This window comes from Labrus mixtus, chromosome 15, assembly GCF_963584025.1.
Source record: "Labrus mixtus chromosome 15, fLabMix1.1, whole genome shotgun sequence".
Taxonomy (NCBI): Eukaryota; Metazoa; Chordata; class Actinopteri; order Labriformes; family Labridae; genus Labrus; species Labrus mixtus.
In genome coordinates, this window is record NC_083626.1 from 7,803,343 (window position 1) to 7,825,924 (window position 22,582).

General features: G+C 40.3%; 1 protein-coding gene across 3 annotated transcripts in view; it reads left to right on the forward strand.

Annotated features, from left to right (window-relative positions):
• LOC132990305 (vitamin D3 receptor A) overlaps positions 1-22,582 on the forward strand; it is an 88,592-nt gene that overhangs the window by 22,006 nt on the left and 44,004 nt on the right. Inside the window, exon 1 of one of the 3 annotated variants that reach the window (XM_061058480.1) lies at positions 13,512-14,641. The exons of the other annotated variants lie outside the window; for them this stretch is intronic. Within the exon in view, the coding sequence (XP_060914463.1) occupies positions 14,629-14,641 (13 nt within the window). The 5' untranslated portion in view covers positions 13,512-14,628. Of the gene's footprint in view, positions 1-13,511; positions 14,642-22,582 lie in introns of those variants that run through there. 3 annotated transcript variants of the gene reach the window in all.

A 22,582-nucleotide genomic window follows, 5' to 3' on the forward strand; every position in this document is an offset into this window, starting at 1 on the left:
ACATTTTTCTAAATACTAAATGAATTTACAACATGGACATTTGATGGAGATCTGGACTTGGTTTATCTCTTGTTTATGTTTAAAAGAAGAATGTTGTTGAACCAAAATAATAAGCTTTTCTTTTTCCGCATCACCTGAGTTATTATTATTATTTTTTTTCAATGTGTGAGGAGGCTTCTGGTTGCACTCGTTTCCTGGCAGCCTCGGCTAATTTAATCCTCATTCTCCTGACAGATAAATTCACATACAGTTTGACGTCTTCTGTCTGCCTGATTTCATGCAAATGCTGCAAAAGTTTGAGAACAGGCATTAAAGCTGTTGATGCTCTGATGGGCAGGCCTGGTGAGTGCTCTTTATGCTTCTAAACTATACAAACAAAAGTAAAAATTGTCAAGTAGTTTCTACTTTCAAAGGCTGCATGTGGTTTCAACATTTCAACGTTTCATGCACATTTGTCCACATTTGCAAAGACCTGGTATTGCATAAGGTGTTAATCTTTAGTGCCTTTCTGCACCTGAAACTACATAAAACATGGTTGATTTTTTTAATGGTTGACATGTGACAGTTTGTGGCAGTTTTTTCATGCATGGTTTAAACCCCCCAACTTTCTCCAATTGTTTCTCTTTTCCACTTCAACCACCTGTGAGAATTTAAAAGAGTTCAATACTATGAATTGTACCTCTTGTATTCTGATGTGGATTGTGTTGTCAAAACAAAGCCCTCTGTTCTCACCTCTATACTCTGTCTTAAACTGGTAACTTTGGCTAAAAATGGACACATTCTTAAGTGATGAACACATCACAATGTGTACCACGTGAATTCAGCTGCACAGCAGATGAATGGAGCTGGGTTTAGTTTGATTCCCTAAGACAACGTGTGTGTGTGGGTGGGTGTGGGTGTGCATGCAGACGCCAAAACTAGTGTTTTGTTTACTGAGAGATGTATGCTAGATAACCCAAAGAGGAAAAACAAAGCAACAAACAAGAGCCACAACAAGACCAAGTGGAGATAAAGATTCCCCCTCCCTCGCTCTACACATGGTGCTGGTTGCTTGTGGTTTTTCGTACTCGGGAAGGCTCGGCCGTAATTGCACATGAATCCATTAATTCGGGGACATTTACAGAAACAAAGCTCGACTAAACGTCTGCACACACACACTCTGCTCAGTTTGATCTCTTCATCGTCCCACTTGTTTACAGTTGGGCCGGTCACCGCAGAGTTGAAAATTGTCACTCAGGATCAGATTCCTTCTTTGTCATGTGGTCGTCGAGACCGCCTGTTTAAAAAAGTAGCAGTCACGTCTGTCACATGTGTACTTTACGGCTTTACCAGAGACTCGATTCACAAATCCTACTCTGACAGAGACAGAGAGAATGCTCTGGATATGTGCTAGTGCCCTGAAAAACAAGACTTTAGTTTCCTGAGGCTCTTGTGTGACTACGAGGGTGTGTCATTGTCGGTAAAGCCAGAATTTATTTCTTCCTACTTTCATTTCTCTCTTTCTCTCTCTTTCTCTCTCCGCTTGTAGCTGTGTTGCTGAAATGTGAATAAATCAAATCTCAAAAGCAGAGAGGAACACGACGATGACGAAAGCTGGGGGGAGCGTTGTATTTTCAAGGGATTTAAGGAGCTGCCGTTTCAGTCAAAGAAATGTCAATGTTGATCAGAAGAAGTTCCAGTCACCTGTAAAATTTCAGACTTTATACACAAAGGAAATCACTTAAACTCATAACAACATTTCTATCTACAATCATCAAAATTCATGAATATTACAAACTAGGAGGCCACAAAGGAAATATAGACTTTGTGTTGAAATGTGTCATGTGATCGTCCTGGTGAATTTTAAGAAATGTATCCGTCACTGCCATTTGAGGACATGTTTTGGTAGAATTGCATCTTTGCCCCGGACCTTTTTAAAGGTTACACTGAATTACAAGAGACATGGCTGTGGCTGCAGAAGTCTACACTGGCAGAGTTTGAACTGTGAAGCCTCTATGTCCCTACTTAAGATAATAATAGTTTTAAAAAAAAATAGCTTTATATGCATATGGCACTTTTCCTAATTCATGAAAATATCAAAAAGGCTTTTCAAAGTAAGATACAAATCTCATAAATTAGGGTAGAAAAAACAAGAACACCTTATAAAAAACGTTTTAAAAATGAGAGCAATTTCAGATTCAATGAAATAAAAGGAATTATACAATTTAAATAAATAAACAAGATAAACAACTTTTTGTTTTTTTCTCTTTTCTTATCTGTCTCCTCTGTCTGTGTTCTCTTTGATTTTCTCTTTGGTCAAAACAACTGCGTCTATAAATCCATGAAGCATATCAGCAAGTCCTGTGTCTTTCCTTTTTTTATCTTCTGAAAATGAACACTTTTCAGTCCCTTTTTTTTTTTACCCCCTCAAACGAAAGCAAATGTGCATGTTAGTTGTGCAACAGGCTCGGGTGCTGACAGGGATAAAGTAGGAGTTATCAGAGCAGCCGAGGCGGAGTTGTGTCGCTGAGCAGCTTTCACTGCAGGGGCCACACACACATACATGCACTTGTAAACACACGTACACACTTACTCAGAGACATCCCGCTGTTTGCAATCTGCAGGAACTCCTCTAATCTAAGTGGTGTGTCAAGAAAAATGAGGACCTAGTAAGTGTTCTTCACATGCGGACACTTAACTCAAACACATGCAAGTGTCTTTCAGTGTGACGTGTCATCAGAAGTTATTAGGTGGGACATTTTAAAGAGAACAAATTATGGCTGCAAAGAGATTCTGTCAAAAAACAATAACAGTTTGTTCATTATATGGGAGAATGTGCACGTTCACTTCATATTTTCTGCAGATTTTGAAAGCAATTTTTGCCACCAGTGGAAATGTAAGACTAGGGCTGGGACTCTTTGAGCGTCTCATTTTGATTCTTGGGGTCATGATTTGATTGAGAATCTATTTTTGATACGAAACAAAATGATTCTGGATTCATGATTCAAAGTCTATTTTTGAATTAGTAAATACTTCAGGATCTACTCCAGTCATCTGTGAGACTGACTGAATTTCTTGCGGCTCCATTTGGTATTATACTGAGTGAAAGAGCTAGCCTTAGCGCTTAGCAGGGAGTGACTGATTAGCCAAAAAAAATGTTATGAAAATATTTGAATCTCAGAAGATAAGAATCTCCATTTTTACATAAATCGATTTATTTTCCCACCTCTATGTGAGACTTTCTCGTCTGTTTTTTTTTTTTTGACAGAAGGGTCCTAGTATACTTTCAGAACCTGTGTTTAAGATTATAAGCTAATTTTGTCTCAGAATATCTTCTGTCTTCTTTTTCCAGGATTCTGTTTGATTTGGGTTCGTCTTGCTTTTGCTTTCTCTTTCTCTTTTTGTCTCGTGGCAATGAGTAGACCTACAATGCACTCTGATCCTGGAACATTATCATTCATGGTGTCATAAAAGCCAATGTATGTATGACACAATATTAAAACAATTTTTAATGCTAACCTAGTGTATAGCATTTACCTTTCAAAAATAATCACACTATATGTTAATAGAAGCTATGATTATGCATTTAGCAACAAGTGACGATCCAACAGAGAAACCAACCTAGAAGAACATTAAAGAATGTGCTGCATGTTTTGTACGAGCTGATGGTCTGTCAAAGCATCAATGTGGCTATGGCTACTTTAGTGATCATTCAGAGAAGTTCTCACACATCGATTGTGAACCGTCTGATGACTTTCTACAGACCACAGTGCAGAACCCTGTGCCCTCTTCCCTCCTCAGCCATGTTAATTTTTGCTCCACTAAAACCTGGAATCCCTCTTTGTGATGAACTTGCTGCCGCCGGTTAGCACACACTATAAATATCACTTGCTCGTCCTCCATCATCAATGGTATTTTCCCCATTTTTTGTGTGCCTTGTTTATCAACCACATCACAGGTATTTGGACTTCCTAACAAAAACTGTTACCAACACTGGCTTCCATTCAGCAAGCACATCTGCATCTAACACAACCTCAGCTGTGAAATCAACTTAAGATCAGCGTAAGAATTGGAGCTCAAGCTTCATAAGAAATGGAGGTGACTCACTGCCTCTTCCGTGCAGATCTTCAGTGATAACAGCATGTTCTTAGGTTTAAGGTTGTTTCCTATTCTTCCTCTCTCTTTCAGGTTGATTGCTGTTGTTCTTTGGTTGCATGCTGGGTTTAAATGTAATCCAAAATAATTCAAGAGAAGGACTCATCTCTCGTGGAAATAAGGTTGAACATTGGTGTCCTTCATGTGCTCCTCATTCTAGTATTTTTCAAACAATGTGCTCAGGCGTGTTTTGCATTCTATTTTCACATTGTGTTTATTTTCTAAACTTTTTTGCTGATCCGCCTCGTCAGTTCTTGGAACGGAGGGCTAAAGCATAATGTGCCCAGAGCCGGTGTCTCTGTTCTCATCAGAGTTCAGCTATGTTTTTATGTACAGGATGTGCTGGAGCCGGTAACTAGAAGAGAGAGTGCGAGATGGAGGGACGGAGCAGAGATGAGTCATTTTCTCTGTCAGACACTGTTGTTTTCCACTAAGCCCTGTTATTTTCACTCATAGATGGATGCCAGGTAGTGGGTGGAAAAAAGGAGTCTTCTTTTTTGTTTTCACATTTGGCATAATTTTATAATCAGGGCAGACTGTGGTTAAACTTGAAACATTTGCATGGACGTGTCCCTATGTAACCCTCTTCTTCTTTTTTTAAAGACTAAAACATGTATTGTGAAATGACTTGGAGCAACATTTCAAAATCTGTTTTTTTATATCCAAATGCTAAAATATGTCGTTGTGTTGGAACAAGTTAGGTCTGCTTGAAATTGGAAAGGCAAAGTCTCAAATTGACATAAATTTGCTTTTCACAGACGAAGCTCTACAGGAGCACTCAGGTGTTTTTATCACGGCTTATTTCAATTCTGTTCATGTTGAATCTAGTGGAGTGATGCTGGGAGTCGAGGCGTCATCCTAAAAGTTTAAATTATCAGGTGAGAAGTCTTTAAGTCTGAATCTCTGCACAATCTCTGCTCGTTGATTTACTTTATATTATTAGCAGAGCCGTGCAGGAGCAACAGCATGGCAGGATGGAACATTTTAAAACAAAGGACCATGCAGTGTTGTTGATTTGAAACGCTCTTTAACCCATTTAGACCAGATTTATATATGCATATAGCTTTACGACTGGATGAGATGCTGGCATGCTTCTACACTTCAGATGTGATGCAACATTGGCGCATATTGTTGTTTTTGTTAAAGCCAATGGTTTATCCTCTCAAATGATTTTAATTGTGTGTCTTTATCTGCTGTAGATGATGAGATGAGAACACAGATTTTAGTAAATGTTGGAGAAATGCAAAGTTTTTTCTGAAATCCCTCAGGTTTTGGGAGGTATTTTCAAACAATATGTGGGTTTTAGAGGTTAATTTTTGAGGCGGCCTTAGGCCTAAATGGATAAAAGGGAGATGAATTATCAGCAGAGGTCTCCACCTCTTCTAGAAAAACATCAGTAAACATTGTGATTAAACCAGTTTGTTGTTGGTAAAGACAAATGTTTCTCTGATGCTCATTTGCAGACAGAGGATGACAGGAGGGATTCCAACTGGAGCTCGTAATATTAACATGATTGTAGGTGACCAGATCATTTCCATGTAAGAATTCCTTCAGTGTGGAAGTGGCAGAAATATCTGTCTCCAAAACAAACAAAGGTAAATCATAAGACTCATTTAGGCTGATGTGGATCTAAACTTAGAGAAAGTAACTAATAGTCAAAGCTTAACATTAAGCAGCGTAATCTTAATCAGTCAGTTACTGCTCTACTCTGAGCATTGTAAGGTCAGGTGCCATTCGCTCATTTTGGCATGCTGCTTTTTTTGCACAGCAGCGGGGGCCGTTAAGTTGACGTGCAGGTGGAACATAATGCAGCAGGTAAGACGAGCTGATAGTTAACAGCAGCAAGTTAAAGAGAAGTGTTGAAATAATAGTTCCTATTAGACTCATTCATGCCGAAGCCTGTGGTGAAATATGTGATTATTGGTCTGTACAGAGCGGTTGCTGAAAGTTGGCACTGGCAACGTGTGTGTGTGTGTAGGTTAGGTTGTAAAAGAGTGGCTGCCACACACACCGGAACTAAACCCAGCACTTTGTCACACAGGTTGTCCTTTGCACCTTTCAGGTCATCAAAAGCCAAATATTCAAAATACCTAATAAGATTATGTCCCCCATGCAAGTCATCCGACAACTTGTCACAGTGACTGAGCTAGAGAGAGAGAGAAATCCACCTGCGACTGTAAGGGATGTATGAGCAAGAGGATAAGAGATAAAGGGGGACAGTTAGGATGAAGTATGTACATAATGTATGCAAAGTGCACACTTTCTAAAGGCATCTGCAGTATGAACTGTATTAAATTGAGAAGGTGTGAGAGATGTGAACCAATACGGTGCAAGACGCCCTGTCCCAACAGGTGCTACAGAGCTGACAGGGACGGAGACATAAATCATTCTGCACCAGTTTGGAGGTGTAACCAGTCAAATCAGGTGAATCATCTTGTGTGGAAGGACCTTTTATTTTAGAAGGTATTGAGTTGTAAGTTAGAAACACTGAAGCTGATGGCTGTTTGGTAGTAAGGAGTTGCGGTCATTTTTGATAACTGTATGAAGTTAAGAGTAGAGTTCTAGTTCTGACGTAATATCTAAAAGAATCACTCAAGGATTTCTGTGAATACATGTTTATTTATTTTCTATACAGGAGCTTGATTGACAGGTAACAATGGGTCAGCCTTGAAACCTCTTGAACACTGTGACACTGAACCATAAAGATTCTAGCTGTATTATGTTAGCTGTATGAAGCGTCACACTGTATGAAAAGACAGATGGATTGGATCTGAACCTGGATAATAGCACTTTGAATGGAAGCTTATGTCTATGTTTGGTTCTGAAGCAGCTCTTTCAAGAGGCCGTTTGCACCCTGTTAAGCTGCCTGTGAGAGTTTCTCTTCTTTTTTTTTATTAGCGACGGAGCGGAGGGTAATCTCTGGTCTGGCTGCTGCCATGTACGCGTCTCTTTTTCCCGCCATGACTCGTCTGTGATTAAGTCTGACCCTTTCACACTTTAAGCCTCTGTGGGGAACGGCTCTTTATAGAAGTCTGGTAATAATTCTGCCTCTAACCTGTTAGCGGAGGAGCTTGATAACGTTTTGACCGACGTAAACAAGCTGACGTCTCGTTTGTCTTTTCACAGTATCATCTGTTTTAATCTTCATGTGTCTGTTAAAGGTAGCATCCGTGATTTATTTTCATCAGGTCAGGTTGTTCTCTGTGTATCAGGATATGTTGACCTTAAATCGTTTAGTTTATTTTATTTTTCATTTAAATAAAGCATCTGTCATTACTGCTGCTTAATGGTTTTGCCATTTAATATGACTTGAACTTGAATTTGCCCTGTGATACATACCTGCATGCTGTCATTTACTTCCTGACTCACCAGCTTGGATCGTGGTGAATAGTTAAAAAACTCCAAAAGTTGCACAAACAACAACAAAGTAAAGAAATAAAGGCTAAATCAGTCGGTTTAAATCGTCCATGTTGCATGTTTTGTGCAGAATGAAGAGTGTTAAATGCATTGATTGTCAGATGTACGAACAGCTCATACTTAATTCAGCACAAAGGTGTCAGTCTCTTTCTTCAGGAAGCTTCTTAGGAACCAGAGATTAAACGTGTGGTTGGCTGATCTTTAGTCACCATACAGCTTAAATATACATGAGTGTGTGCATATATGAATGAGGAGAAACCCATGTGTTAAGATGTGATTCTTTATCGGATTAGGGACATGAAATTGTGATTTTGCAGCGTAGTGAAGACGCCTCCATATACATGAATATGTATGTCATAGTATCCACCCTATAGCTTCAGTCGTACTCTATCTTAACTACCACATAAAGCCCATACTATGTGTCCTACATCTCACATTCTTCTGTCCTCCATCCTCCCATTTATAGCATCCATTGTTCATGCCACTGCTCTGCATTCTGCTTTAAGCTTCGTTATTTCCTGCACCCGTCATTATTTGTTACCGTCAGGCTGCAACCTCCAGGGCTTCAAAATGAAGTCATCACCGGAGTGCCACAAAAGTGGAACAACTGAGTTCCTTTTAAGGAAGAATATGCAATTTTTTGATCCAGCAGATGTCGCCCTTGAGCACCAGCATGAAACCAAAACAACTCGCGCTGCATTGTTGTGTTAGCATGCTAATGCTAGGGCTCTTTTTTTTGCTCGTATCTTCACACTGCATGTAAATTTACACAAAATGACAACGATCTAAAACGGTTTATGAGACATTCAGATGAGCAGTGAATACAGTATGTTATTCTTCAAGTTCCTCAATTATTATTATTTTTTTAAGATTTATTTTTGGGCTTTTTGTGCCTTTAATGGAGAGATAGGACAGTGGATAGAGTCAGAAATCAGGGAGAGAGAGAGAGAGGAAAATTACATGTGGTAAAGGAGCCACATGGGGCGCTAACCACTGCGCCACCAGCGCCCCTCAATTAAACAACTTTTATACGCAAAGGATGAGCCGGCAGGCCGTTCCGTCCATGTTAACACGCTGTATGGCTCGGACAACTTCACAGACAGCGGGACTCGGGTGTCACACTCATTGTAGACAGTCATGATGTCAAACTGTCGCACATTCAGCCTTTAAAGGCCACTCGAGGCTGCCTTGAAAAGTGAATGGATATACATAATTTTTTACAATATAACAAGTTCTTTCCCACGTTTATCTTTATCATATTTGACATTGAATTGTGCTTATGAAGAATGGAACAAAAAAAGTGACTAACACTGGCAACAACTCCAGTCTGATTTGCTTAAATGAAGAGGCTAAGTGAAGAAGTCAGCCTCTTCTCCCTCAATTAGAGGCCCTTCTGCTTCCCCGAGTGCCAGGCCCTTCTGCTCCTCAGCTCTTCTCCTTTTATCGGCGTGCCAAGCCACATCAGGCAACGTGAAAGAGTCTGTTTTCAAGCACGGACTCAAGATCCATCTCTTCAGTTTATTGCATCCTCCTCCCTGCCCTGACCCTGAACCGTATCCCATATCACAGGCACCTGCTTTTTATGATGCGGCGCTCTTAACATCGGGCAGGTTGATGTCCACAGTCTGTTATCTATTTGTTTGTTTACTTGTTGGACGGTTTGTTTGAATGTTGTAAAGCTTTCCCAAGGACACGCCGTTGAGTATACTTCAAATTCAGAGTGTGTGTGTGTTGAAGGTGGACAGAGAGGTGTATTGATTTACACCTGCATTCTTGGCAGTCTAGACGAGGTGGGAGGAGTCTGGTGCACAATGCTGCAGTGCAGATTAACAGATACTTTGCTCGATGTTTCCATCATAGCTATTATTACCTGGTCAACAAAGGTGCCGGCAGACAGTGTGCTCTTATTGTTCCTGAATGACAGAACTGCAATCGGAGAAGGACAAAATAAGGAGCTCGTTTTGCTTTAGCTCAGGTTTCATTTTCAATGAATTTAAATTGTTGCAGTCAATTCTGTTAATATATGGTTTCCACATAACACAGTTTCACACCATTTGCTCGTATTTTTCTGCTCGACCCCGCCTGCTCCCGTTAACACGTGGAAATAATGCTCAAAGGAATTCACCTTTTTCTGCCTTTAGAGAGGATGAAAGCAGCTATGGACTAGACTTGCATACCAGGCAGGCTTATCCTGTACTTCTGGCTGTTAGTGGTCCCTTCACAGGTGGCCCCCCACCCACAAAGCACACCACACTAAGCTTTCAACTTAGGAAAGAACAGGGGTTACATATCCCCCCCCAGAGTCGAACTTGGAAATGGAAAATTTAGAAATCCTTCTTGGAAGTTCTAATAAAAACTGGAATCAATTTTTTTTTTTTTTTTTTTTTTTTAATAATCCCCAATAGACATTATTGGGATTTACTCCAGCAGCAGTGTGTTCTTTTGTTAACCCCCAGGTTTCATCTCCCAGAGATGAGCCACATCTTCATCTCGCTGTGGGTCTAAAACGCTGGTATTACACCAAGAAAGTTCCCCAACATTTTTACTGTGAAGCACAATTTCGCCGTGTTGGAAAATAATGCAAACAAAACCTGAGTTTTTGTGGGTTAAAACTTTCACAGCTTTCTTAAGTCGGCCTCTTTCTCATTTTAATATTCTGGTGAAATCCGACATGCATGGTCATTGCAATTTGCAAATAATGATGCTCAATGGCATACACTACATAAACAGTAAGGAACTGTCTTTAGCACCAAACAGGAAGTTGTGAATTAGACCGGAAAACAGAACTGGTTCAGTTTAGACAAGGGAGGAATACATTACCTTTCAAATGACTTCTAGCTTGTAATGCTAATCAAGCTAACATTATAATCTCCATCATGTAAGATAGCAAAAACAATCACACACGAGGGCAGATGGAGCCTTAAGCAGCTTCTTTGTCTGCTCTGTTGTTAGTTTAATTCTTGTTATTTTATTCCAGGAGCAGGATGGGAAATAACACCTGCTCACATCCAGTTTAAGTTTTGTAAATAGTGACCCTGCAAGTCTTTCCAAAGTCAAGTATTGTACAGTAAATGTGATTTTTTTTTTTTTAGCAGTCTGCAGTTTAGCCATCAATCTTTTTTTACATTAGGATGGACTCATACACACTCAAATAGTTTTTAAGTCTTCAAGCAGTGGCTAAGCCAATCGTTTGGACCTTGTCTCTGTGAAAATGTAACGTTAAAGGCTAAAGTGAAAGCTCTCCAGAAATACTCAAGGTAAGTAGGCATCATGTGTCCAGGCTCTGACATTATCAGGGAACTCAATCAGTTCTTTTGACACACCTTTTCTAACAGAAGTGTTTTATAGGACATTTACAGCGAGAAGCATTTTATATCCTGTGGGCTGTCAGAAACACACAACAAATTCAAATATCTAACAAATGCCAACCTACGTTATTGAAAGGAAAGTATTTACATGACGAGTCTGATGTTTGGTGCCAAAGAGATTGTTGCTCTGCTTCTGAGAAGAGAGGAGGTTCTTTCTGGGTGCAGTCTAGACACATTAAGCACCTTAAATTACAATAAGCTAATGTGTTAGTTTTGGCCTGATGCCTTCTTTTTGGCTTGGACATGGAGATGTTGGCAGAGGGCAGAGGATCACCTCCCCCTTTCACCATTTTATCCAACTGCAAAGATGAGAGGAAATTAGCGGCACCCGGCTGCAAGTTTGGTCAGCAAATGGAAAGATTAGAACCGTACGTCCCAATTTTTGGGATCAATATATAAAAAATACAGATGATTTCATATTCAGGTCCAATGATCAATAAGAAATCAGTTTGGGATTTCTGCTTTTCTTTAATAAAACTTACTCTCTCCCTGTTGAAAACCATTTCGATGTGTTGTACATTAGATTTCCTAAAAAAGCAACACACTTGTCTTGGCATGTTAGTTGTCATGTTGGGCTTGGGAGCATATATAGGTAGACCCTCCATAAACGGACTCATCAGGTCTTAAAAGATCAAGCTTTTTAACACGGAGAAGTCATTCAGTTTTAATCTTTTCACTTTTTAGAACATGAGTTATTTTTTTTCACAATATTTCTAGAGTCTGTTTTTGGACTCGTGATCCAGGAAAAATATCAAACGGACCATAACATGACTGCATCATCATGACTCCATACCATAATAAACAGTGTCAGCAGATCTAATGCCAGCTGTCCAAATATTAACAATCTACGGGAAAAGCTGCTAATTATGCTTCTAAGCGGTTGGGTCAAATAGTGGCTGCACTCTGAAGACCACACAGTCTGAAGAATAACTGCTTATTTGGTCAAATGATAGAATTTTTTATTGAAGGGCAAATACAAGACAAAGGCTAGACTTATTCTCATCCTGTTTAAAATGTGATTAACTCATTAATGCTGACGGCCCCATTTGAAACCTCTAAGTTCAGGAAAAGGCAGGAGAGCATCTAACCACCATCACCATCTGTATACATCCAAAAGGTAGAACTCTTATATATGTTGTTCACCACACGGCCTTTCATCTGCTGTATGTCTTTAATTAAAGCAGCTCATTTTGAAGTGGACTTCCTCTGGCTTAGGAAATTCCCTTTACCCAAAGTTCACTGCCCTATAGCATTCCAATGTCATGTGGCGAACGCCCTCAGCTTACGAGGCTTATTTTGCTAACTTAAAGCAGTCATCAGACCTTTCATCAACCCTATTATTTACATCTGATGGCTGATCATATTTTGACCAGCAGCCAGCTGGAGAGCAGAGCGGGACTAGATCAGTTGAAGAGTCTGATTTATGTGGATACCAAATCTTTAGATCAGTGAATATTACACATGCAGTATCTTGTCTGTATGTGTGAATGGGCGACTCTGAACACTATGAGGTGATAAAAGAGACTACTGCTGCTGTCACAAGCCTCCTGGAGACGAGTGAAAGCCATCACTTCAATATCAAAAATGTATGTAAACGCAGATTATGATGGATTATTTCACCTCAAAGGCATCATAGTAAACGTGGCACCTGTTTTCAAAGGCTTCAAGTCTTTTAAACTTGATTACACATCATTAACCAACAAGCCCCGATCAGAGCGCTTTAAAAATGAATAAAAGAACTGAAACATGAAACAGGAGGATTCAAGGGAAATAAATCGAACTTGAACCCTCAGCAGAGCTTTAGCACAAATAAAAACCAAACAGAGGAGTTTGTTCTAAAGCTTGTTGATGATGACATTAAAGAAGACATATTATCCCCCTTCTCCACCTTTTCAAACAGTCCCCTGTGGTCTAAATGAAACATCTGTGCTGTGCTTTGGTCAAAATATAACATGAATCAAGCAACAGAGGAGGTTTGTGACCCTGTATAAACCAGGTCTCTCAGAACGCTCCGTTTTGGTGTGTGTGTCTCTTTAAAATCTCTAAAAATTCTACACTGTAGAAGTGGATTTTTCATCATATGTCCCCTTGAAAGGCTGAAGAACAGAGAGAGATGGATGTTTTGACAACTTTCTAAGAGGCCTTTCTCTGTTACAGAAACATTTGCAACATCTGGAAATGTCTCATTGGTTGTGTTAAACCGTCTGGGCTGCTGAAGTCATTCTCCACATGCATTAACAGAAATAAATGAGAAACCACAAAATAAAACATAAGAATGTTGTTAGAACTAATCCATTTGTTGGAGAGGGAAGGAAAGGCCGCGGCCCACTTGCAATGAAGCGCAAACAAATTTAGTACCAATGACGTAGCTCGTATTGAGTCATCTTTGTTGCAGAATCCTTGGTGCTAATTTGTAAAGCTGCCTCCCCGTGGCCAAATAAATCAGGTAATGCTGTGATTCACTGGGTCGACTTGTATGGGATCCTTGAAAGGATGTTTTTGTTTCTAGAGTTTCATTCAGCCAGAGGATTTTTTTTTTAAAACAACCTTGTCCAATAGTGATTGGACTGAGCAATTTAAAATACACCCTTGAACTTAGTTTGACGTTTATCTGCAGTGTAGATCAAAACAAAATAATATTCTGTTTTATCAAGAAGCTCATTAATAAAACAGTCCTCTATCGCTGGCTTCAATAGGAAAGCAGGGTTGGTGTTATCATGAGCAGTTGATGTTTCTATATTTATCTCAAAGGTTCAATATGGACGTTAGGATTGCTTCATCAAAAACCAAATCTCTGTCTTCTTAGTTTCTGAACTGAACCGTTCTGTCAACACGTTCTTTTTATTCTTTGAAATGACAGTATTATTGGTTGTCAGACTGAGCTGCCAACAATCTGACTGAAGGTTTATAAGCTGTTATCACACTTGAAGTGTGGGAGTGTTTGCCCCGGAGGTTTCTTCTCACTTCAGGGTATTCTTCTTCTTCTTTTTCTTCTGTTTTTGTTTTCTTAACTTCCTGATTTCTGCTTCCTCTCAGTTTTTTATTTTCCTTGATTTCTTCCCTTATCTGCTTCTTGTGTTATTTTCGAAATGTTAAACCATGTTGACATCCCACCATTTCTTCTTTTCTCTTGCCCCCTTTCTTCCCTATGAATTAGTACATCCTTTAAGGTCATGTTTCCTCTTTGTTTCATTCATCAGTATCTTCATCTTTGCATTTTTTCCAGCTTTATATTCAAGATAAGTGGTTGCCCATTCCCCCCCCCCCCCCCCCTTCTTTAAGTCTTTCCTCAGGTCAGTCATGGCTTGCGCTATTTTGGTGGAGTTTGCCCTCTCCCTGCTGACTCTCAATTATCAGGTTGAACATTAACTCCCAGGTTTCACCTTGCTGGTCCTTGGCCCACTAACTGCTCGTCATCAGACAAACTACAGGCCGTGTTGTTTTCCGTACATGCACGCTGCTGACAGACGAAGGAGAAGTAAGAGGAAGTCACTGGAGTAGAGAGAGGAAACAGTCAACGTGTAAAGGAAGCGGCAAGCCGTGGGAGCATAGGGAGTATCAATGAATATCTGAATCATTGAAGCAGATCTTAAGCGGAGGGATCCGCGTTGGTTTTATACCTCTGGATCCAGTGAGATTTTGTGTGGAAGAGTATCGACTGTGAGCTACCGTCTTTGGCTGCGAGGAGGGAAATGAAGCTCGCTCTCTCATGGTAGTAAAAGGTCAGCGATAGACTGTTTCCTCTACAACAGATAATGCATGTTTTAATGTTTTTGTTTAGTTATTTGTACTGAGGCTTTTGCCCAGAATGCAGATAATAAGCTTGTTTACATCAGCATCTGTTTTGTTATGCAAAATGAAAATGATATGATTAATACAGTTTCATATGCAGAGGAACATTTGGACGTCACCTGCAGGATGAAAAAGAAACAGAATAATCTTTGTAGGAAAATAGATTGTTATTTAACTTTTTAACGGATGGTTCATAAAAGAGTGCTACATGAGTCACGTTTGACTCATGACAGGAGATGCCTGCAAATGATGTTGGTGTTCTTTCATGGCATGATCTGTTATGATGACTCCGCTCTGCAATCAAATTAGTATGCACTTTGGAAGAACAGAGCGGATCTACCCAAACCAAAGCGGAGGGGAATCATTTCAGCAGCAAATCAAAGCGAAGGACACAAAGTGGTTAGGAACTCACAAACAAACAGAATACGGTTTGATTTCAGCCTCCTTTTTGTTTGCAACATTTTAAGCTGGATAATAGTTTGTTTTGGAGTTTCCACATAAACCGAACAGTTTGTAGATCTTAACGCTAAGTTCATGGCGTATGGTACACTTATTGGTATTTTTGAGGGTTTCTCTGGAGTCAACTTTTTTTTACTCTTACAAGTCAATAAAAAAACCAGAGAGATGGACTGCAAGGGCAAACATTTATGTGTGTTGTGCTTATCATGCTTTTCATTTTTGTCAGCATTTCTGTAAAATAAGTGATCCATAACAATTACCAGACATATTCAATTTAAATTTATTACATGGAAACACAACAAGTTGGACATGTTTTTCCATTCCCATTCACTTTACTGATTATTTTAAATCTGAATGTACAAGAAAAAGAACATATTCATTTCAAAGGATTTTTATTCATTTACTGAGACATCCTCTTTTTCTGAGGAGTGCAGTAGGCTTTAGCTGATCTCCGCTGCATTAGAATCAAACATGTCATGTTCCTAAAAATCTGTACAATCTGAAGGTTTTGTATTAAATAGTCGATATCCTATTGAACCACATTTTTCTTACCCAGTCTTAGGCACCCAATTTAGTGTCGTTTTTTATCACCAGAAATTACAAACTCCTGCACAATGTCTAATGTCTATTGCACAAATATGTTGGCAATGTTTTGATACTGAAAAAAAAGTGTTGACCTTACATTTTCGGTGGCCTAGTGTTTTTTTTCTGCATGCCCTATGTACAGAGGCTACAGCCCGGGTTTGAATCTGACCTGTGGCTCCTTTCCCGCATGTCAAAGTGAGTTTCTATAAGTCGCTGTAAATGCTCAATAAAACACCTGACAACAACAAAGTGATATCTATAAAACCAACCTCTTCAGATGAGCTCCATGTCTGTAGGAAACTAAATACAGAAGGCAGATCTGACAGTGTGTGGGCTCTGCCTGCCAGCCGAGCTGCAGCCACACTGCATGTAGATGAGGAAGAGAAGCTCCTTTACATTGTTAAGTTGCTGCTTTCTGCAGTGTCTGTTATATGGATGTTTAATAATGCCTGCTCTTGTTTCCACTTGGTGGTAAACAACATTTTTTTCCCCCAGTCATGTTGGTTAATTCCTTAGATTGGAACCTGGATTTTGGCTGTAACATTTTATTTTACAAGCTTTTTTTCCATTTCCTTACCTGATGAGCCATCTAACTGGAGTAACAGAGTAATGATTACTTTAAAGACACCGTAGGTGCCGTACTGTCAGGGAAAGATAAACACACATCCAATTGCTCTAATTGCAGAGCTGCACATCACAGTTTTAGTACACACACACACACACACACACACACACACACACACACACACACACACACACACACACAGGGACCACACAGAGTATCCTCACAGTCTCACTGGATGAATGCTCAGAAAGCTTCTTCTCGCCTGAACGACGCTGCCATGACCCTTGACGAGGCGGAGCGAGGAAACGGGAAAACATAGGCTTAAACAGATCTTAACTTAAAACAACTAATAACTTATCTTCATGTTGACAGGACATAGCTCAGAGTTTAAATCTGTGTGTGTGTGTGTTTGCTTAGGCCATATTTTATGTAATGGAAGGTTTTTTTTTTTTTCCCGGGGCAGTACTGGGTGGGCTTGTTGGATTAGGAAAAAAGGAGGATTTTTTTGTGTGTGAAATATTTCTTAAAAACAGAAAATCTGAAAAAGTCGTTCACATTGGCCTTAACAAATCAGACATAAAAACAACTTTTTGTGCTCTTGTCATGTGTCTCAGTCTGATAATATTCATATTTCTAAACACAGCTGAGGAAGATGTTTAAACCACTAATATTCCTGTTTCCATGCAGCTGTACAAACGGTGAATAACCCCGGCTTTGCAATCTATTGATCATTTGGTTTGTTTACATCACACAGAGTTCACTGTGTGTCACACACGGCAGCTGAGACACACCTAGTGTTCAGAACTCTTTTTCTGAAAATGCTGCGGATTTAATTCTTATTCTTATTGTGTTTCTTAAGATAAAAATAGATTCTCAAAATTTCTCTTTTTTTGGGCTTTATATCCAAAAAAGGTAATTGTGGATTTTGTGGAACCCGTCACTGAGGCTTCAAGAGTCAGATGTGAATGAGTGGCGCTCGGTTAGTGGGGTCCTAAATCAAAATTTGTCATTTTCAGATCCAGGGAACAAAACAGTATCCATGGTAACAGGTGGAGAAATGGCCTTTTTAAGGGGATCAAAGGGAGAGATGTACAGTATGTGCGTTTCCAGGTTTGCATCATGAGCAGCGTCCCTGTTTCCTCGTGTCGTTGGATTGTTGCTGCTTTTACTCCACACAACGTGTTGCTCATAAAATCAGCTGTTGTCCTTTTGTCCTTATTTACATACTGTAGGTCAGCCATTGACAAAGTATCGATCAGCTGGGAAATGAGCGATCAGCAGCTCATGCATGTAGAGTGGGAGTGATGTGTTTTTCTCTCTTTGGTTTCGTCTGACTATAGTTTTGGTTTAAATAACTTCATATTAGCATATTGAAAGTATAAGCTACTAATAATGTAATGAGGTAAAGCTGAGACAGATGTAAACACTGAGGACAGTTCCCCGCCTGTCACCATACGTTTTGTGCAAAAACTTGACATACTTGCCTGAGGTTTGGCGGGGGCCCCTCTTCTCTTCCTCTCTCTCTTTTATTCTCTCCTTTCATTCCTCAGTTCCCGCCTTATTTTTTTTTTTCATTACTTCATTCCTTTCTTTACAAGCTCCTCTCTGTCTCAACCTCTCTTTTTCCATCTCGCTCCTCCCTCTCCGTCTCCTTGTCAGCCTGCCAACAGCCCCGACGGCGTGTTCGTTTTCATCCTCTGCCTAGAAAACAAGGTCTAAAGTTCAAAGCTGCTGTTGTGGATTGGCGGCAGAAGAGGGGAACACGGAGGGGGAGGCCAGGCCTGGGTCAGAACAGATTTTAACCAGGTCTTAAAGAGATGTATTTTTAATCTAATTAGACTCCTCACTTCGATGTCTGTGCACGTAACTAACCCCCTTGGGAATTAGAGGAAAGTAGGCATTGATGAGTCATACTTTTCACCAGAAAAGATCCAAATCACATGAGGATCCTGTTTGTTTGGATTCACCACAGCAGGCTTTCCATGCTTTTTTTCTCATCATGCCTCGATTACTCCCATCAGCCTTTTTGTGCCTCAACCAAAAAAAGTATCGATATACATGCAACGTCCAAGAAAGAAATCACATCCCAGTTTTAGCCTTTTCACACTGGCTCCCACTCCCAGCATGTTTTAGAAGAGGTGAAATGGTCTGACTGATCACTTTTTATTTTTGGGGGCCTTTTTACCTTCATTGGCTGGGACAGCTGAAGAGAGACAGGAAATGTTGGGAGGAGAGAGTGATGGGATGATATGCAGCAAAGGGGCCGAGGCTGGATTTGAACCAATGGCTGCTGCGATGAGGACTGTATCCTCTGTACACGGGGGCACACGACAAAACAGCTGGAGTGATTACTTTTAAGGCTCTTCATGGTCTTCCTCCTTGAGAAGACATTTTATAAAATTGTCTTAATGACAATCCAGCAGCTGGGATAGCAACCACAACAACGGCAAAGTCCCTTTTCTTCTTCTTCTAAATCTCAGCCTGCCCTACACTCCACTGTGTGTGAAGTGATAGTAAAATGGTTGCAAATTAAAGTTCAAAGTGTTTTTTTTTTTTTTTTTTCTGCAAACTGTTGGTTCTCCTCCAGTGCTGATGCAGTCAGTCTGTTTTGTAGAGGAAACATTGGCAGCTGCTCTGGTTGGGAAAAAAAACAAACAAAATGTAACTTTGCCAAATTGGAAACTTTTTGGGCTTTTTCAAACTGAAAAAAATAAAATAAAGAGACAGCCAAGTGAGATACAAAAAAACATGCATAAATCTTCACCAAAGAGGTGTCTGTGAAACGGTGAAAACCAGCTCATCTGGTTACCTTTAATATCCCACCAAGCTGAAAGTTACTATGACTGCATTCAAAGCTGCTGTTACACATTATTAAAGTCATCGAGATTGCTCCATTCATCTTTATTTTTATTGCACTCAAACGAAGTCACTTAAGTTATTTACAAAAAGAAAATAGAAGCACTTATATTGCATTAAAAATAAAACGTGGTTGCACCACCAAAATAACCCCAGGCGACAAATTCCTTCAACCCTGCTTTGTACAGTACGCGCCGGTATGCACTTTGAGGACTTTTTGTCTGATCCCTTTCCTTTGCAGCCTGTGACACAGAGGGGTTTCTCTCTCAGGGCCCTCAAGGCTCTGCAAGGATCTGCCCGAGGAAATCAGGCTGGCTGGGTCGGTGATCTCTTAAGTCCCGTCTTTAAACATCCCCATATAGGAGAGCCTTTCCTGATTTTAACTTGAGATTTAATGTTTTTTTAGCTGCTGTTTATTTCTTTCAAAATGTTTGTCTGCTTCTACTTTGTGCCTCCATTGTGTTGGTAGCTTTATCGCTGTATCACTCTTGTTTAGTTTAGCCTCCTTTGTAAACATTTTGTTATCTGGATTTTGAAAAGTTCTTCATAATTTTTGTCAACTTTAGGACATTGGGCTCCACACAGTGGAGTGGACTTGGGTTGTTGGGCGGGTGTGTTGTCATGTTTTTTAACATGCATGTTTGATAGTCTGTCCTGTTCTTGTGTTGTGTTGAAGGGAAGAGAGTCAGTCGACGAGCCCGTGGAGGAGTTGTTTAGGGTGGGAGGATCGGATCAAATATGTTATCTGAAGCTATGGCTCTCAACTGGTGGGTCGGACCCTGAGGGGGGTTGCGGAGCCATTTTCAGTTGGTCGCGAATGGAAACATATCTTATGTAAAAAGAAGTTGGTGAAATCCTTTTAAACATGTTTGTTTAGTTTTGTTTCGTGCTAATGTTGCATGTTTTTTACCAACTGAGGTCCAAACTGCACAATTTTTCAGTAAATAAATCTGATTGGTCAAAAAAAAAATCTGGAATTTGGTGTTGGTGGTGGGTCCTGAGGCTAGACGAGTTGAGAACCAGTGATCTAAAGAGGTGACAAAGGAGGGAGAAGCCACAAATATGACAGGTTTTGTGTGTGCATGTGGTCGGCGTGCATCTTTTTCTTTGTGCTTTTAATCTGATGAGTGAGGGGAAATATATATTTGAATGTGCTTGTCATTTCCATCTTCCCACGTTCTACCCGTTCTAACAGTGAATGTGATTTAATATAATTAACATGTTATTTCTTTGCACAGCTGGCTTCCTTTGGCATTTTCTCCTGCAGAGAGTCAGTGAGTGTGTCTGAGACAGACGTGTGCACGTGTCTGTAAATGGAGCAGGTGGAGCCCCGAATACACAGAGAAAAAAGAAAGCAGGAGAGAGCCATAATGCCCACCTGTATATTCCCAGCTCAGCTTTCTGCAGCCCTGTGTTATTATCGCTCCTAGATAAAACACTCCCCACTCCACTGGAACTCCATACAGACAATTAGCAGCATCTTCAACTGTTTTCCTGCCGGTGAGAGGCTGCGTGTGTGCGTGTGTGTGTGTGTGTGTGTGTGTGTGAAGGAGATAAAAACCATGCTCTGGTTTTGCTCTGTGTGTGGTAATGTGCTGCAGAAAAATAAGAGATCAGCACCTTCTAGTGAAGCCTGTATTTAAATCTCATACACAGAGACATGATGCTAAACATGCTGAGAAAATGTTCGGTAGTGGCTGCTTCAAAGGCTTGAAACTTCAGTGAGACTACTATCGCTAAGACAACTTAGGATGATGTGTTCATTAGAGAGTCAGTAGCCCCCTTTTCTGACTGCGTTTCTGCAAAAGTGCCGTAACTAAGATCAGCCGTCATTACGTCTTTGAACATTCATATTGATGTCACGACTCCTGCTTGTTCATAAATGCACCTCCCAACTCGGGGCAATAAAGCAACAGAGGGTCGCTATACAACACTATTTTCCTTTATTCTTATGCTATGTGTAGTCATCACAATATCGCCAAAAGAGCGCATAAGAATTTACTGGAGAGCAGGAAATATGATGAAGCCCTTCAAGTGCACGGGGATGGTAGCGGTCGTGTGCATACATTCTGTGGTCGTGCACCGATCGCAGGGAAAAAAATGTCACCACCCCCTCCTACTGGACCGCGGGGAATTCTCCTGAATATATCTTGCTGCGTTCTCACATCGGCTCGCTCTGACTTCATGCAGAAAAAATACTGTGGAAAAATACTCAGAGACAATTTAGAGTGAAACTACATTTGTTTTTTATTTGAGTTCCCACAAGCAGCTCACCCCGAAAACCTCTTGAGATTTCCAGAAGGTTTATGTGTGAACATGGCTTTACAGTCAAAATGTTCCATAAAAGTTAAAGGTCCTCAGTTCATAAAGCCATCCACTGACTGACTTTTAAAATGTAGGGCATCATACGGTTTTGTTGATTTAAAATTGGCACACATATCTGTTACTGGGGTCCGTTTCAAAAGGCTTGAATACATTTGATTGGTTGTTTGAGTGCTTTATTTTTTACAAGATGCACAAAGACCAAATTGGTTGAAGCGATTGTGCATGTGTCGGACCATGCGCCATGTACCAACCAATCAAAAATAGTCCCTCGTTGCAGCATACTTCTGTAGCCAATTGGGACACTCCATTAGTATCTTTCAAACAGACTTGGCACACATACTCGCTCAGAACCCCCCCCCCCCCCCCCCCGTTCCTTTAATGGCCTCAGGCTCATTTGTTGGATCTGCAGGAATCTGTTAGAATAAAAATCAGAGTGCCCCCCCGCCCCCTCCCCTCCCCCATCTCTCATGGCTTGTTGTTGTGACCCTGCTGTATCACATGGTACTGCACTGCAGCACAGTGAAGACTATTCATTGCTTGTTTTCCTGCATGCATCCTGGATTACAGTTTACATTATGAGTTCACAGCTCATTGGTATGAAAGGAACACCCTTTTCTTTGCAATGCTTCTCTCTATGAATCTTTTAGATCATGCTGCAGCCCTGATAAAGTTGTTTGCTTTTATTAATCTCCAAGTGAATATTGTTTGCACAGCGTTGTTTGCAGGGACTTATGCTGCTTAAGCTCTGCTTTATACTGTAGTGTGAACTGTAATAACACGTTAGGGTGCCAGATTATTTGGTACATGTTGTAGTCAGTCCAATGACTGACTGAGTTTAAGTCAAACTGTTTGAATGTTATAATCTTAATCACCATTGTTATCCAAACAGCCAAAACAAGTGGTGCGTGACTTTCATCCATGTCAGACAGGAAAAGTCTGCAAAGTCTTTATTACATGGCCGACCAAGTGTGCCGAGAAAACTTGTTCCTTTTATGTTTTTCAGGAAGGTTGACACAATTTTTGTCACTCACATACTACCACATTTTATAAAGTGGTACAATCTCGCTTTTTTATGTTTGAT